The sequence below is a fragment of the Salminus brasiliensis genome, chromosome 24, assembly GCF_030463535.1.
Source record: "Salminus brasiliensis chromosome 24, fSalBra1.hap2, whole genome shotgun sequence".
In the NCBI taxonomy this organism is placed as follows: domain Eukaryota; kingdom Metazoa; phylum Chordata; class Actinopteri; order Characiformes; family Bryconidae; genus Salminus; species Salminus brasiliensis.
This window is the reverse complement of record NC_132901.1, coordinates 24638915-24651877: the sequence shown is the minus strand read 5'-3', so window position 1 is coordinate 24651877 and position 12963 is coordinate 24638915. Positions and strand designations below refer to the sequence as shown.

Genomic DNA, 12963 nt, shown 5'->3' with positions numbered 1-12963 from the left:
GATTCCTCCACCATTCTGTAGTGTAGCCAGGATAAACACTCCTGAGTGTTTCATTATAACTATCATGTAAAAACCTTATATCTCCATTTTTGCTGTTTTTGTAACATTATTCATGATTAATGGACCAATAGAAATGCTCCAAGATTTTTACAGGGACATGGGGGGGTGGCTTTCTTACTACACCGCCTTGACCCCCCGCTGCTGACCGGCAGTGTGGACTGAACCCTTACAAAAATGGCTTCAAATCTTTTTCCATTGACTTCCATTGAAAGTGAAGAAGGTTTCTCCACCTCCTGTAAAAATCATATTCTGGAGATACAAGGCTTTTGAGTGAGTCTCTCAAAGACCTGTTCTCAAAGGAGTGTGTGATCTCACCGCTGGTCCCTGTGAGCCACGTGGCCCTGGTGATCCTCTGTCTCCCTGCATGCCACGAGGTCCAGGACTGCCTTGGGGTCCCTCAATGCCAGGCTGCCCTCGTGCTCCCTCAGGACCTCTGTTCCCTGGATCTCCTGGGTTTCCAACCTGGAATCAACAAAGACTGAAGATGCATCTAAAAAAATACCTACATACTTTTTTTATTGGCACTATTTTTTACTGGGATTTGGGTGTTTGAATATTCAAATAGTTATTAAAGGTTAAGATTATTAAAAATCAGAGATATTGAAATATGAGCACTATATATAGTGCACTCTCGAGTGTTTTAATGCTGGGCAGCTGTATATAGAAGAATCGGCTGAGTAGATCCTATTTTCCCCCCAAGTTTTCGCCTCAGTTTAGTCATTTTTATCCCCACATGAAAAGTTGTGGCAGCACCAGGGACTGAACCTTCAATCTTCCAATAGTAGAGCCAGCGCTTACATTTTAGTTGGCTTGACTCTTACCATCACTACTATGATTATATCAGTATTCCTGATCATATTATGCAGTAGTCCGATGACTTTTCTCAATAATTTATTATCATTTTTTCTTAATAATTTGATAATAGTTCTGCCCAGAGGAGGATAGATGGGTCCCTCTTGTGAGTCTTGGCTCCTCCTAAGGTTTCTTCCTCCAGCTCTGAGGGAGTTTTTCCTCACCAGTCACCTTTGGCTGCTCACTGGGGTTTTAGGTTTAGTTGATCTTTAGTCTTATTACTGATCCTGTAAAGCTGCTTTCTGACAATATCAGATTCTGATTTGATTTGATTCCTGAACTACTACTGAACTACCACACACTGGAGGACAAGGCCCACAATTCTGCCAGAGGCTTCTAGTGCTGGTTAGTAAATGGTATAAACCACAGCTATTGGAAGCATCATAAAGAAATGCCCATAGCAGAAGCACAATGCATCAAAACTTATTTGGGGTGCTCTGAGTGGTCCAGAAGACAAAGGCTGTACCATCATGAACTGAGGCTCGCTGGTTCAAATCCTAGGTCATTCTGCTTGCCATCAGGAACTGGAGTCTGAGAGAGCACAACTGGCTTTTAGGTTGATGGCATTTCCTCCAAACATGCTTCACATGTGTTGGAGGAGATATGGGTAAGTCTTCACCCTCCTAGAGTTGGGGGCGTTGCTAATGATAGGGGGAGTTCACATTAATGGGGGATGTGATTTGGTAATTGGCCTTCCAAATTGGGTAGAAGATAGTGTGGAAGCCTGTAGCCTTAAGAGTCCTATACTTAAATGGGATGGGAATGTCCATCCATACCGTCTACCCACAACCAAGTTCAAGTTAGCCTCAAAAAACAACAGCTTGTTGCTAAACCAGTAGTAGACCACCTTACACTACTCCAATAGGCCTGTGTAATGTAATGTAACTCGATAGTGACAATGATAACTGAAGAAAGCTTATTAGGTTAAAATAAATATTAGGTTAGACAGTATCTGCAGAAAGTATTTTATGCTGTATATCTGATAAATTTTAAGCATTTTTCATGAGGTTTATGGATCTCAAATCTTTTAGATTGTCGTGAAATGACAGGAATGTCATACTTCATGTTTTCCCACGGTTATAGCTAAAACCCCTCTCTAACAGCAGATCATATCTTGTTTTTTTAGTATTATAGTATGTAAAAACACACAGAGATGGCTTTGGAACTCACTGTATTAGTCTGAGAAATATGTGTATGTATGTGTGTATGTGGGGGAGGATGAGAAATGCAATCAATAATCACAATTTCTCAAGTAAACATTTTGCCAATTATGTTTAAATGTCACTCGGCTCTACTACAGGCTTTAAAAGTCACTCCCCTATATGGTCGGAGATCCTGTGTTCACTTGAATTTTGAATTTTTACCTGATACTCCAGCACTGCAGCATCCATACTAGACCTATTTATTTGTATTGTAGCCACCCAGCACACGGCCTGTTCCCCTTACTGCCATCAGGCAGGAGGTACCGCAGCATCCAGGCCAGAACAAACTGGCTAATGAACAGTTTCCACCCACAAGCCATCAGGTTCCTGAACAAGCTGTGAACCTTTCACCAACACCACTGCGCTTGGACACTTTATTATTAATACTCTATATATCACTGCTATGGACAACATCACTAAGTTACTTTATACAACAGGAATAGACATAAACATACATATTTATATTTAGCTCCACTCTCTCTCAGACTATACCTGTCTCATAAATGTACAGATCAAGGAATTTCCACAGTTCCCTCCTGTCTTTGTATATTCTGTATTTTGTGTATATTTTGTTTGTATTTTGTATTTATTTAATATCATTTTTATATAACTTTATTTTAATATGTTTAGTATGTATATAGTTTTGCCCTCTTGTAGAGCATCACCCTGAGCCTCACCACAAACATTTCAATGCATAAATGTCCTGACATGTTGTGCAAATGACAAATAAACCTGAAACTTGAAACTTATAACTTGTATAGTGTATATGAATGTATGACGTATGTGGTGTGAGATCTAGCCTGGACAGCTTCTAAACACAGTATTCTAAAGTATTCAACCCCATAAATGTCATCAGACTTGGATTACAAATTATACTCTGATATTTTAATATTTAGACTTATTAGTAATAATGTAATAATGGTGTTAAATCACCATGGGCATCAGTGGTTGTACTGCACCACCCTGTATGTATTAGTATAATGACAATAGAGTTGAATTGAACTTACGTCTCCCTTGGGTCCAGGCTCACCAGAGCTACCCTATATGACATAAATATGAAAAAAACCCAGATAAAAATGAATAAATATTAGATATATTCCAGTCTTCCAGTGCTCAATACCTGGTGTGCTTCTACTTCAGAGGGATAGTTCTACTCACAACGTCTCCTTTGTCTCCAGGGTTTCCCTCCGAGCCTTGTTCTCCCTAGGATAGAGATACGGCACCATAAGGAACCACATAAAGGAGAACGTGTAGGGAATTCTTCCTCTATAAAGCACAGCCTTTATCACAGCCTCAACATACACACACACACATACACACACTGCAGATTGACCTGAGGGGGGTTTGTACTAAAAGGATCAATAACAGGTTATATAAACCTACTGATTTACAGAAAGCTAATTTTCTTACCTGCTCTCCTTTAGGTCCAGGTTCACCAGACTCGCCCTGTGAAGATAAATTGATCAAAAATAGATGCAAATGCATTTTTTATTGAACAGCCAACCCATGCCTTTGAAGCGATCATCTATATTACATCTACATTACACAGATGTACATACTGATCTGATCACAACAGGGAGCAAATTACGTCTCCATGGCTTCTACCCTCACGATTTACATCCTTCTAACCATCCGCCCTTTTTTTTACTGGCTAACATCAAAGTATGAATTGCTTTCTCAAGTATGATGGCTTTGAAGTTTCATCCATCGCTCACCCTCTCTCCTTTCTCTCCAGGCACGCCCGGGGGTCCAGGAAGTCCAGGCAGGCCGAGGTCACCTTTAGGGCCCTGAGAACAGGATTAATACTACATGAGATGGACAGGCAGGAGTTCCATTTCTGTGAGCTTGTGCTGGATGGTTGCCTTTCGCTTCAGACTTTTTTTTTGGCTTGAAAGGGAATTTAAAAGATGAGCTCAGAAGTTTCAAGGTTATTTTGGAGTCAGCAGCGCTGCACACAGAGCGAACACATCCCTTCCCTTTAGCGGCCTCTTTCAAGAGGCTGTTTCTGCCTTTCAATCTCCTTTTCTCAAGCATATTTATGCTAATTTATAAAGCACCATTGATACAATGTGAATCCGGCAGTTGTTCAGCTCAGGAACCCAACAGTTTCAGCAGTGGCCAAACAGTGGGCATTGAACCCACAACCCTGTAGTTTGACATGACTAAAGGATTTACTCAATCCCCATTATGATTTATTCATCATGACCTTAATTAATACATAACTGAAGCTCTTTTACGTGTAAATTGCTAATAATTACATTATTTATTGTAATAATGCACAATACATTTATAATGCACTTTGTTACCACCCTGTTATGCTAGTATTATTCAGTTTGTTTAGGCTGTAATTAGTGATGAGTAGAAACTGTAGCACTTGATATGTTAATTGCACAACATGTAAACTGTCTAGATGTTAGTTTAATCCGTATTAACAAGCAAACACTGATAAAATGACCTTAAATGAACACAAAATAGAGATTTCGCAACCAAAGAACCGTGAATAGAGACTGAATTTGGGATGATAATAAATTCATTAAATACTTTGAACAGTCTATAATTAGTAGAATAATAATTAATATTATTAAAATATGGAACAGTTGATGTATTACAGATTTAATGCTGTAAACTCACATAAAGGAATAAACCTGGCACAATCTAGAACCCACAAGAATCACAATGCTGCTAATTACACCAGAAATACCACAAAAATAGGTAGAATATTCACGTCAGGGGGTAAAAAGGTGTTTCTTGTGTATTATTACAACTAAATATGCAATTATTGGCGATTTTCACATAAAAAACTAATAAAGTAACTTTTTTAATCTAGTAGAAAGTCTTCTTTCCTGGACAGTAGAGACATTAACTCCAACAAAAGCAGGATCAACTTTTTTAATACCCTTGATTTCAGAAGACACAACCAAAGAGCAGGTGTCCCAATACTTTTGTCCATATAGTATAGTTGCCGGCTACAAATGACCATAATGAAATGTATTTAGCTCCGAAATCAACATATTTAGCAACAGCAACACACTCCATCTCTATTTTACAAGTTCAGACCCATGCCTCCAGATTCACATTGTGTCAAGTGTCATTGTGTTAAGAGTTTTTTGCGTAACAGTGACGATATACTTCACCTGGCATTGTTTATAACTGATGCTCTGATTTAATAAGCCAAAAATAAGCTCTTAGTGATCTGAATCCCGTTACAAGCCAGATCCATGAGGATCTTCATCTAAGACCATCAGCTGGTATCAAAGCTCCTACTGAATATCAAGCTGAAGGCTGGAGGCCAGCGACTCACTACACACACTGGTTAATCTCGGGTTCAGAAGAAGCTTGTCAGAAGGAACCGAGCGTTCGCACGCCACCGTACACAGCGAGCACCTAGCCCTGCTGTCCCGAGTGTGTGCCTGTATATATGTACAAACTCCATCTTTGATCCCTGAGTGTGTGTGTGTGTGTGTGTGTGTGTGTGTGTGTGAGTGAGTGGAACAGAGGGCTCTTTGACGAGACAGTGCTTGAAGACGGTCTCTTCTTACTGTGAAAACACTTCTCTGGCAGGATCCCATTCAGGGCCGGCCTCCAGAGACAGCCACTGTTAGCATTCTCCCCTGCAGCCATCAGTGCATCTCTCTCTCTCTCTGCTCTCTCTCTTTTACACTCTCATACACTCTCTCTCTCCCCTTTATTCACATCCTTTCAGTCGTGGTCCTCTTCCTTTTCTTGCTGAGCTTCGCTGAGTATCCCATTCAAATGTGCAGATCATTTCCACATGAATAAAACATCATAACTCCAACAGCCCTCAACCAAAAGTCAGTAAACTGAGGGGCAGCCTATCTTTTATTCATGTGGAAATGTTGGACACTTCTTTAGTGGGTGTCCAAAAATGATCCTTTTACAATTGCGACTACCTTAAAAAATCCCTACTTCAATAAAACATTGCATGTCAAATGTTTGTGGACACCCATTTTAATGAACCCATTCTAAGTACTACCAATAGAATAGGACTCTCTGGAGCAGATTAACATGAACCTACTGGCACCATGCTGCCTAATGCCAGGCATGGGCTAGAGGGGTATAAAGCCCCCCAGCAGCAAAAGCAGAAATGAGATGGGGAATTGGTTGGGGATGTGGTGGGTTGGTGATTATCCAAATGCAATCAAATCCTCACAACAATGCCCCAAAATCTAGCAGAATCTAGCCTTCCCTGGACAGTAGAGACTCCAACAAAAGCAGGATGAACTCTTTTTAACACCCTTGACTTTGAAAGAAATGATAAAAGAGCAGGTGTCCCAATACTTTTGTCCATATAGTGTACTTACAGGCTACTAATGGTCATAATGAAATGTGTGTCATCACCTCTACCTCTAAAACCATCGTGACCAGGAGCTGCTACACATTTCATCTCCAAGTTCAGACCAGTGCCTCCAGCATATGGCTGTAGCATGACTGTAAGAGGAAAGAGAACCCTGAGAACGTGGGCTGGAGCTCTGGGTGACATCCTTGATAAATGGAGGGAGGAGGTGGGTTGGTGATGGGGTGCGAAACCCTCATCATGGGGCATGGAGATGGCCATTTATAGGATGTTAGACTGGAAGAGGAGGAGCTTTAGGCATGGTTCGCCTTCCCAACTCCAAACTTTGTCCTTTTTTGAGCGAATTATAGTTCTGCATTTAATTTTTTGGAGTCTAATATTTTTCTAGACGGGAAACCGTGCATATCATCACTAAATACCTTGTATATATCACCACAAAAACCTTGTATCTTGATATTTGTCATTTTTGATTCTTTTATATAATTTCATTAAACCTGCCAAAATTGACCTCCAAATTGACCTCAGTTGAACGTTAGGATGTTTATTTGTTATTTTCCTGTAAAATTGCCATTTTAAAGATAAAATTTTAGCCATGATAGGGATGATATGCTATCTATCACCTTGCTTTTCTCACCCAAATCTCTCAATATTTTGGCCCTTGTTTTAGATTTCAGGCAAACATCTGCTGCTTTTCCCTTTTCTGTGTTAAAACTATGACACTTTGGCCAGTTGGGATATTTGGCCATGGGACCAGATTTTCCAGGGCGAGATTTTGATGGCCTTATTTCTTGTTCACCAAGTTCACCAAGTTTTGTTACCATCTTTTAAAATCTTTGATGGTTTTGGCATATTCTGTTCCACTGCCAGGCAACAAAATAAGATTTCCAGCATGTGGGATTACAATGAGCTTGGCAAAAGGCAAAGGGAAAGTGGCCACAGGAGTCAAACAAGGGCGTAACATGACAGCCTTTCAGCCCTTTCCAAGCAGGTGACTCAGGCCTGTCACTGTAGGTGGACCTCAGGGGGCAAGACCTGCCCAATTAGACTAGATAGGCCCACCTAAAAATAGTGTGGTAGACGTATCAGTTTATCCAGACCAAATAACAATAAAACATCACATCTGGTGGAGAAATTTACATGTCGTTGACAGACCATTCCAGAAGATATCAGCTTTGTGTTATTTAAAGACCAGTTAGCTGGAAATGACTGTGTCTACTGTAGCTTGTGGTAGTGTGGAACCTCAAGTCTTGGACCTGCTATTCTGTGAATAACACTATAGTCTGTGTATACTGTGTGTACTATTGTTCTCTGTATATTGTGTATTGTCTGTATAGCTGAATATTGTTATACCTAGAGAGTCACTAGTAACAGCCAGAAGCAAATTCCTTGTGTGAGCATACTTGGCCGATAACCCTGATACTGATAACTAAGACTGTAATTGATCTGATTTCACTGGCTATAAAACATAGTCAAGTACCCACCAATGGAAATCAAGAGAAATTAGCCCTAACAAGACCTTCCAATACATTCACACAAAAGATTTCACCAACAGAACAAAAGATCCACCACTTACTCTAGCTCCAGGTTTCCCCATAGGTCCAGATGGCCCTTGCTCTCCTCTGTCTCCCTAAACACAAACAGAGGTACATCACTTCAATGCTACAGCCACAGACTTATTTATATGTTTGATGAAGAAGATAATCACTTACTGGTCCACCAATCGGTCCAATAGGTCCAACTTCCCCCTGTTCTCCACGTTCTCCCTGGTAACAAACATAAAATGTGAGCCAGTAGATCTTCGTCTCTTACTGTTACCGTCTCTGTTGTTGGGCTGTTAGAAACTCACCTGTCTCCCAGCAGATCCCATAGTTCCAATAAGACCTGCTTGTCCAGCATTACCCTGAAATATTAGAACTCATATTAGAAGTGGATGGTGTGAGTGTGTTCTCTTTATCATGCTAGTATCTGTATTGTTATAGATAGGCTGACCAATTATAAGCTCCATAACCACAAAAAAAACCCTCATGCCATTGTCTGTATTTACTTATGCTTTAATTTCCAATGATTTGGCTTTCCTCCTGTTCCTAGATGCATTAAAGACCGTTGTTTTACTAGCCCATTGTGTCCAACACTATGCATGGCCGCTTTTAACGTTTTTATCACATCTCCAAAAACCCTAAAAACTGCTATGCTTTTAATGCGACAGCTCAGTGTACAAATACAGCAACTTTACGACAGTAACTGTCTATACTGAGAGACATTTAGGACGTAATTCAACTACCTGCACTACATAGGCCACTAAAATGATGGAAAACTAGGCCGTAATGGCCCGCATCACTCACCTTTTGACCACCAGCTCCCTTCGGCCCTGGGACACCTGGCAAACCCTACGAACACAAATACAGCACATCAGCAACACAGTACAAAGGGGAGCTCTTAACCACTGTACTTTCTGTCAGGTCTTCAAGCAAATGTGAGGGACCTGTCAGCTCAAGGCCTTGTGTTAGCTCTCTTTCTCAGGTAACAACACACACTAATGCTCAGATACATCTGAGCAGCCTAATAATTCCTTCCCACTTCACCTGATGTGGATGTACATGTTCACCAACTGATCAGCGATCAGTCTGCACTTCATAGTGACCAGGTTTGTGGGTGGTGGAGTGAGTGGCTGGCCATCTTTCAGTGTTTCATGTCTGTGTTGCCTCCTGGCTCTGTCCTTTTGCTAAGGCTGTTCTAGTCAGATCAGCAGGAGTTGTTAGCCACACTCAGATAACATCCACATTCTCTATACGTTATCCAAAGTCCCAATACAACAAACTCCATCTCTTTACTTTTTTTAGAGCTAACAATTGCTTAGCTGTGTATATTTGTGCTATCCTGCTGTAGAGCGATTACCTGAGCCTCACCACAAGCATTTTGATGCATATAAATGTCCTGAGATGTTGTGCAAATGACACATAAACCTTGATTGGACTTATTTAATCGCAATCCTTACTGAATATATTTTATCCAGAACCACCTTCTTCTTCTTTAGTGCTGTTATTTCTCTCCTCGAGATAGTTGGGATGGGTAGGCTTCAGCATCCTCTCAAGATGCTCACTGTGTGTGAATGTCTCTAGCCATACTGCAGATAGAGCCTTGCATAATCCAGTCCTGTGTTTACTGTAAGGACATATGGCTTCCTCTCAGTATGGCATAATTACTTTCTTTCGTAGGATACATAATGACTGCTGTGAAGGAGTGACTAGAGCAGGCCGGTCACAATTATACACACCACCAGACCGCGGTTACAGGCCACAATCGTTTCCCACATTTGTTACTGTTATAATGATATGCTTATATGGTAACTGGGATCATGTGAATTGGATGTTTGGAGGTGGATACATGTAAATAAATGGAAGTAGAAAATGCATTTACTGAGACATGCCATGGGTTTTACTAAAACAGCAGAATCTCAAACTTGGCTTAAAGGAAAACTGGGTGCAATGTCGGTTTATTTGAGTCCAAGCTTTGTCTGTCATCAGTCAGGAGCTCCCAAGTTGACTTAGCTGCATACAGGCAACCGACAGACCATTGTTAGCTGTTAGCCTTCAGCTAGAATTTCACCACAGTCCAAAATTAGACTGGTTTTGATGTTGCTAGTGTTACTATTGGTCAACCATGTGTTGACAAACAGCACAGAGCCAGACTGTGGATTAATGGCTCAAGTGTTGGCTCAAGGTTCAAGGGTTTGTTTAATGCATGGAACTTACAGGCAGTCCTTGTTGTCCAACCTCCCCAGGAGCTCCAGGTTTGCCGGGGTTACCCTGTGTGAAATACAGTTTCCTCCGTCATTGTGAGACAATGAGGCAAAGGCATTGATTTATAGTTCAGATCATCAGATATTTAAACAGTTATTAGCACCTACCTTAGCTCCAGGCATTCCAGGAATTCCCTCGCGTCCATCCACACCAGGCAGACCCTAAGAATTCGACAGAAATCATCTGACAGTCAAAGTATGACGAGACTGGGCAAGCCTAGTCTTGCCAGACCACCATGGACTGCACATAATACTGGAAATTAATATTAGGGTAGGGGTTAATATTATTATTAACTCTTAGACCTGCTTTACATGGTAACTCTCCCATGTTTAACTTCACCCCCTTACACTCCTAAGGCTTATTCCACACTAGGGTGTATTACTCAGTATCTACAGGGACTTCTGTACAAACTGGTGGGGCTATTCTCTGGTAATAGAAGTTTGTAATAACACTTCCAGCCTGTCGGCGGTCCAGGGGTTAAGGCCTAATTTTTTTTACATAAAAATTCGAGCTGCATAACAGAAGACCCTCCTGCAACGAGTCACTTCATTATGTCAACCAATATCACTTCAAACTATTAACTTAGTTGGTCAAATGGACAATTCGATACAATCGCAGATACAGTGTCTGTAAAAGTGTGGATATGCTGATTATATGGGACACCAAGTCATTAAGTCATGCAAAAAATGCAGCTGATTGATAATAACAATATGTAGCAATAAGCCACAAGTACATGATCTGCTTCGCATCATGCCTAATAGTGAGCCACTGTTAGAAACAAACAGCACAGGAAAAAGAAGCGTGTTACCAGTTGGAAATGGTTGCTTCGCAATCTGAAGGTCTCAGATCGTTCTATGCACATTTTTTAACTGAAGTGTGGGTTTATTGAGCTTAGTCAAACACATTGACATGTACTCACACTCCCACCCTTTGGCCCTGGAAGACCGGTGATGCCTCTCTGTCCTTGGGGTCCCTGAAAATACAGATTATTGGTTATACCTCAGTTTCACACACCCGTCAGTCTAACTACTGGAAAGCAGAATGTACTTTAGCTACTGAAGTCATTTCAGTGGTTTCATTCTGGGCGCGTTAAGGTTTATAAAGAACTGGAAGTCTGGAGGTGCTTTCGGTCATACGTACTTGCTCGCCCTTAGGGCCGGACTCTCCCATCACTCCTCTCTGGCCACGATCGCCCTGCGAGAACGAAGCATCAGAACACACTTCATGGAAAGTCTTACTAACTATTAGATACATAAAATGTACAATTTCTCATGATGAAACACTTGTATCTTAGCAATCGGGCTGTTTCAGTAAATGTCCATCAGTGGGAAAGGAAGCCCTAGCGAGTTGCACCTTGACCAGAAGGTTTAGGCGGCCATCAACATGCTTCTGACTGAATTCTCGTTGTATTTTTGCCCCCTTTGACAGAATTAAGTCCTTTTAAGCCACTTTTAAGTCCACATACTTTAGATAAGGTTGAGGTCAGGACTTTAAAACGGCCATTCCAAAAACTTACCATCTTGTGTGTTTAGGATCATTGCCTTGTTCAAACATTGCCAATTTCACCCGTCCAGCTGAAGGTTTTAAGGTTATGCTGAAGAATTCTGCGGTAGCTCTCCTTACTGATTATTGTTACATACCCTTAGAGCATGATGCTACCACCACCATGTTTAATAGCTGGGGCAGCATTCTTGCGGTCAAATGGCTCACCTCTACTCCCCAGAACATGCTTTACTCAAGATAAGGATGAATGTATGTAAACTTTAGACTATAATAGACAAAGGCCTGTTTATTTTAGTGATTTTTTCTAATAGTCTTAATTTGATTAAGAAACTAACACCCGCAAGTCTCCAAAACCCAGCTCAACTCACCACTTTAAACTTTTAGTTTATACCTTCAGACAGCATGTAACTATTTTTGCTGAGTTTAACTTTTTATTTTATGTTTTTTTTTTATTTAATTAGAGTGTAATATTTTTAGTTACTTAATTATTATTATTATTATTACTATTATTATTATTATCATCATTATCCTTTTATTTGACTATTTTAAATCTTAGTTTGTCCACTTATCCCTTTATTTTGAAATTGCAATTGGTTTTAATAAAAAATTAAATGTTCGTTTATTATAATTTTTTTTCTTATTTGTTGTTCATACTTTTTGGCATTTACGGTTGATTTTACTATTACTTTGTTTATGTAGTTTCTCCTTTTAGTTTAAAATGTATTTAATTTTTAACATTTAAGTTGTAAATGCTTGGCTGAGGTTTCCCTCAAAATTTGTCTGACTGAAAATAAAGGGCGATTGATTAATTAATTGATTGTCTGTTGGTTGCATTTCATGTATGGTGCTTTATAACTATAAGTATATTTTTATTATTATTATTATTATTATTATTATTATTATTATCCTTTTATTTGACTATTTTAAATCTTAGTTTGCCCACTTATCCTTTTATTTTAAAATTGCTATTGGTTTTATTAAAAAAAAAATTAAATGTTTTCAAACTTTTTGGCATTTATGTTGGTTGATTTTAGTATTAGTTTTTTTTTTGTTGTTGTTGTTTTTTTTATTATTATAATTATTTGATTACCTCAGAATGAATCTGCAGTGATTGTCAATTGGACCACTGTCAATGCCATCCATATCATTTTTCACACACTGTTTTATACTTTTATATTAAGCATCCTAGTTCATGTTTTACAATAAGCCATTTGTGAATCTTAGGAATATC

At 39.8% G+C, this 12963-nt stretch overlaps 1 protein-coding gene across 1 annotated transcript in view; it reads right to left on the bottom strand.

Annotated features, from left to right (window-relative positions):
* Positions 1-12963, bottom strand: part of col9a1b (collagen, type IX, alpha 1b) — a 35867-nt gene that overhangs the window by 6080 nt on the left and 16824 nt on the right. The window contains exons 16-28 of the mRNA XM_072670193.1: positions 11370-11423; positions 11149-11202; positions 10337-10390; positions 10182-10235; positions 8772-8816; positions 8276-8329; positions 8139-8192; positions 8003-8056; positions 3830-3901; positions 3525-3560; positions 3273-3317; positions 3122-3154; positions 376-522 (exon numbers count right to left, since the gene is read on the bottom strand). Of these exons, the coding sequence (XP_072526294.1) occupies positions 376-522; positions 3122-3154; positions 3273-3317; positions 3525-3560; positions 3830-3901; positions 8003-8056; positions 8139-8192; positions 8276-8329; positions 8772-8816; positions 10182-10235; positions 10337-10390; positions 11149-11202; positions 11370-11423 (756 nt within the window). The remainder of the gene's footprint in view (positions 1-375; positions 523-3121; positions 3155-3272; positions 3318-3524; positions 3561-3829; positions 3902-8002; positions 8057-8138; positions 8193-8275; positions 8330-8771; positions 8817-10181; positions 10236-10336; positions 10391-11148; positions 11203-11369; positions 11424-12963) is intronic.